This window comes from Primulina eburnea, chromosome 4 (assembly GCF_022965805.1).
Source record: "Primulina eburnea isolate SZY01 chromosome 4, ASM2296580v1, whole genome shotgun sequence".
In the NCBI taxonomy this organism is placed as follows: Eukaryota; Viridiplantae; Streptophyta; class Magnoliopsida; order Lamiales; family Gesneriaceae; genus Primulina; species Primulina eburnea.
The window spans coordinates 12,212,510-12,216,880 of record NC_133104.1 but is presented as its reverse complement, the minus strand read 5'-3'; the positions used below and the strand labels follow the sequence as shown (position 1 = coordinate 12,216,880).

Here is a 4,371-nt window from a genome sequence, read left to right as displayed (position 1 = left end):
TAATCTTGAATACTTTCTCATTCAAAAATGTTATAAAGTTTGTAATAATTTATTCATGACTTGAAGATTGGTGATTTAATTTGGGCAAAAACTTTTGTGAGACGATCTCACGGATCGTATTTGTGAGACGAATCTCTTATTTGGGTCATTTATAAAAAAAAAATATTACTTTTTATGCAAATACTATTATTTTTTATTGTGAATATCGATAGGATTGATCTGTATTACTGTCACATGAGACTCACTCTTTAATTTTAGGAGAATAATGATATCGGAGGATATAACATAAAATAGTCCTTTCCCTGGTAAGTAGTCCCCAACATCAAGTTTGTTTTTTTTCCCCCTCACCAACTTGCATTCGAGAGTTATCGGTAGCTAGTTAAATTTTAATGAACCATACCTACCCACTTCAACCAGCCTTAAAAATAATTAGTTTTTTATATAATTTTTTTTTTTTATCAAACCGGTGAATAAAATATGTGTTGTAGTAGATATTTGGCATCGCAAAAATTATATAATGGCTAACTCGCAACTTAAATAATAAATTTGCATTTGCTTGTAATATCATTGAAGTTAATATAAATGTATACACAATTTGATTTTTTTTAAATTCTCAAAAGAAAATTTTCTAGACAAATATATATTTAATTACAATTTATAAGACGCCCGAAACTTGAAATATTACTTGTATCCTAAAACTCAATATGCTATCATTTAAATTTTATAATTTAAGATATGTTTTCATAAAATTTTGAAATACCCACATATTCTCAAAAAAGAAAAAGAAACTACACATCTCTAGTATACCAATCATTCAAATTGACGATAAATTATAGAATATTATAACTTAAATAACCTATAAATTATTTTACAAAATTCACCAGTAATTTTTTTAATAATTTACATATATTCTTATATATAAAGAATCTCTTTAATAGTGATAAACAAAAACATCATTTTTTAATAAAATTATCCTTATATGATGTATATATTATATATTTGTCTTTTCTTTTATTTATTTATCCTTTTCAATCGCACTTTCCTCGATAATATTTAAAATCATTACATAAATTTCATGTAAATTTAACAATTATTATAATTATAATGATATAATTAATTTATAAAAGCTATGCTAGTATTTTATATGAAAATAAACCAATTTAATTAAAAAAAATACTTTACACGCGCCGGATGCACTATCATATATTAAAGTGAGCCCAATTGATTCAAACATCAGATATACCATCGGAAAACATCAATTTCCATTCTTCTTTTGGTTTTTGGATAGAATAGCTTAGCCTCTGCGATGAATGTGTATGTTCTGATTTCAAAATCATTCCTCTCAGCTTGAATTTTCACTCATTTTTCGAGATGGTTGTCATCTTCTTCATCTCTGGTTTACTGCTATTCGCTATTTTTCAGTACATTTCATGGCGGAGAAACCCCAAAAAATCGAGACCCAAGAACCTGCTTTCTCCCCCGCAACCCCCGCAGGCATGGCCCATACTCGGCCACCTCCATCTTCTCGGAGGAGACGACCACACTTGCTTCACTTTCAGCAAGCTCGCCGACAAGTACGGCCCCGTTTTCAGCCTCCGACTAGGGCTCCAACACGCCGTCGTCATCAGCAGCCGTAGGGCCGTGATGGAAGCTTTCACCATCAGAGACAAGTCATTCGCCAATCGACCAAGAAATAGCCCTGGAGAACACCTCGTCTACGATAACTCAGCTTTCGGCTTCGCCAATGGCTTGTATTGGCGGGACATGCGGAAGCTGGTCACATCCGAGGTTCTCTCGACCCGCAGCATCGAGAAAATGAAGAATCTGCGGGTTTCAGAGATCGATCTGAGCATCAAGGAACTCTACTTCCAAGCTGTAAAGAATCAAAACCCCGAACCCAAACCCGTGAATCTTAGTCAGTGGACTGAGCAGATGACTCTGAACATAATCGTGAAGACGCTGGCCGGGAAACGATACGGCAGCGACCCCGACGGATCTGTGCCTGAGGAAGTCAGGATATTTAGAAGACTTATTAGTGATATCACGAATCTAACGGGGCAGTTTGTTTTATCTGACGTGATCCCATTTCCATTCTTGAAATGGGTGGATCCGAAGGGGTACATCAAGAGGATGAAGAAGGTTTCTGAGGAATTGGATGGGATTCTTGAGGCGTGGATTGACGAACATCTGAGGAGAAGATCGAGCGGGGAAGTGAGAGATGAACCAGATTTCATAGATGTGCTGCTTTCCAACATTGACGACAGGCTGGAGAAGATCCACGGCAAGACGAAGATGACCATCATCAAAGCTACGATTGTGGTATGTCAACTTTTTGTCTACGTGTCCTTGTACGCTCCATCCATAGATTAACGTGTGCGTTTTCTGGAAGCATTGAAAAATAATTTCAAATTTTATGTAATTATTTTAGGAACATAATCCATTGCGTTTTCAAATTTTTGTCTGATATACTTAAATTTTAATTATATGTTATTTTGATTTAATCATTAATGTGAAATCAACCAAAACAAATTTTCCATCTCAACTAGTATTCCGAAAATCAGAAAGAAAAGTGGGAAAATTAAAATTTATATACCAAAATCAAATTTTATACTTGATTAAAACAAAATAAAAAAATATAATGAAATAAAAAATTTATTTTCTCTTTTATTGACTTGTGAAATTTAGGATATTCCTCATGTAGAAAATACTCGATCACTAATTACATACCTCACCAAAAATAGCGTATTACGACCGGAATCTAACATCATGTATTGAAAATTCGAATCACAAAGAAAAAATATAAAAGGCCGAAGGAGAAATATAAATTAAATGACTGAATTTGCAATCTTTTCTGAATGTCCTGATTATCAAAATATTTTATGAACAAATAATCTTGCAATATTCTGTCCGATCATAAAACGACTCATTAAATTCTTTTCTTGATTAATAAGTCATTATAAAAAGCATGTTTGATTAAAGAATTTCTCTTAATCAAAAGGTTTTATGTATCCAATCGGTCTAAAGAGTTCCATTAATATTTCAAAAAATCTCTTTTGATGAAGTGAGAATTAGAGTACTGATCTGTTCTAATAATGCAGAATGTGATCTTAGGGGGATTTGACACGACATCCGTGTTCCTAACATGGGCTTTGTCACTTCTAGTACAACACAAGGAAGCGATGCATCTTGCCCAAAAAGAGATAGATTCCGAAATTGGGAAGAAAAGATGGGTTCAAGAATCTGATCTCAAGAACCTAGTCTATCTCCAAGCCGTCATTAAAGAAAGCCTGCGCCTGTATCCACCGCTGCCGCTATCCGTGCCCCACGAAGCCGTGGAAGACTCCGAACTATGTGGTTATTTCGTTCCCAAAGGCACGCTCTTGTTCGTAAACCTGTGGAAACTACATCGTGATCCTCAGTTCTGGCCCGAGCCGGAAGAGTTCCAGCCCGAGAGATTTTTGAGTGGACAAGCACAAATGGATGTTCTTGGGCAAAACTTTGAGTACACTCCATTCGGTTCGGGCAGGAGGATGTGCCCTGGAATTACGTTCGTGGCGCATGTAGGGAACCTGACTCTTGCACGTTTGCTTCAGGGTTTCGACTTTGTGACCCCCGGAGACCAGAAAGTGGACATGAGTGTGGGGTTTGGAGTCACCATACCCAGGGCAAATCCATTGGAAGTGCTGATCACCCCTCGCCTACATACGCAATTCTACGAAGGTTAGCTGGTGGGCGCTATAATATCTATTCCATGTCCATTCCAAACAATAAACATGAAACCTCCACCCATCTACGGCATAGTTTGGTACTTAGATATAATAAGTATGGGATGATTAGATTTATATATTGGATTGTAATAATATACTTACTATAAAAACTTTATTTTTCATTGTTTGATCTTGAACTTGCATATCTCAATTCTTAAATTACTACATTACGCTATATATATGTATTTGTGTGTTAGGATCGGTTAGAAGGATCGAAGTATTTAGAAGCGGGTTGAATAAGAACTTTAAGATATTTGACCCTTTTTTATAAAGGTGACTCAGTTTAGTGATAAACTGAATCCAAGAATCTTGTTGTCACATGTTCGGATACTTCAAATGCTCTTACGTCACTCTTTCTATAACGAGGATATGATTTTCACTAAAAGACTTTGATTAAATACAGAGATTGTAATAACCCACTTCAGTTTGGTCTTAAACACTGTCAAACTGAAATTATTATTATCTTTACAATTTATTAGTATACAACTTATTTTTTTCTTAGCACAATTGATCTTAAGAGATCGAATGCAACAATGTAATGTGCTAGTGCTTTAGCTCAGATGATAGCCTGAAAGCTATGAAATAATTGTTGAACGACTGGATA

At 35.0% G+C, this 4,371-nt stretch overlaps 1 protein-coding gene across 1 annotated transcript; it reads left to right on the top strand.

Annotated features, from left to right (window-relative positions):
- Positions 1-1,230: 1,230 nt before the first annotated feature.
- LOC140830897 (nicotine N-demethylase CYP82E3-like) lies at positions 1,231-3,944 on the top strand. The gene is made up of 2 exons (XM_073194457.1): positions 1,231-2,319; positions 3,099-3,944. Exons 1-2 carry the CDS (start codon positions 1,372-1,374, stop codon positions 3,723-3,725), a joined length of 1,575 nt encoding a protein of 524 aa, XP_073050558.1. The 5' UTR covers positions 1,231-1,371; the 3' UTR covers positions 3,726-3,944.
- The last annotated feature ends 427 nt before the right edge of the window (positions 3,945-4,371 follow it).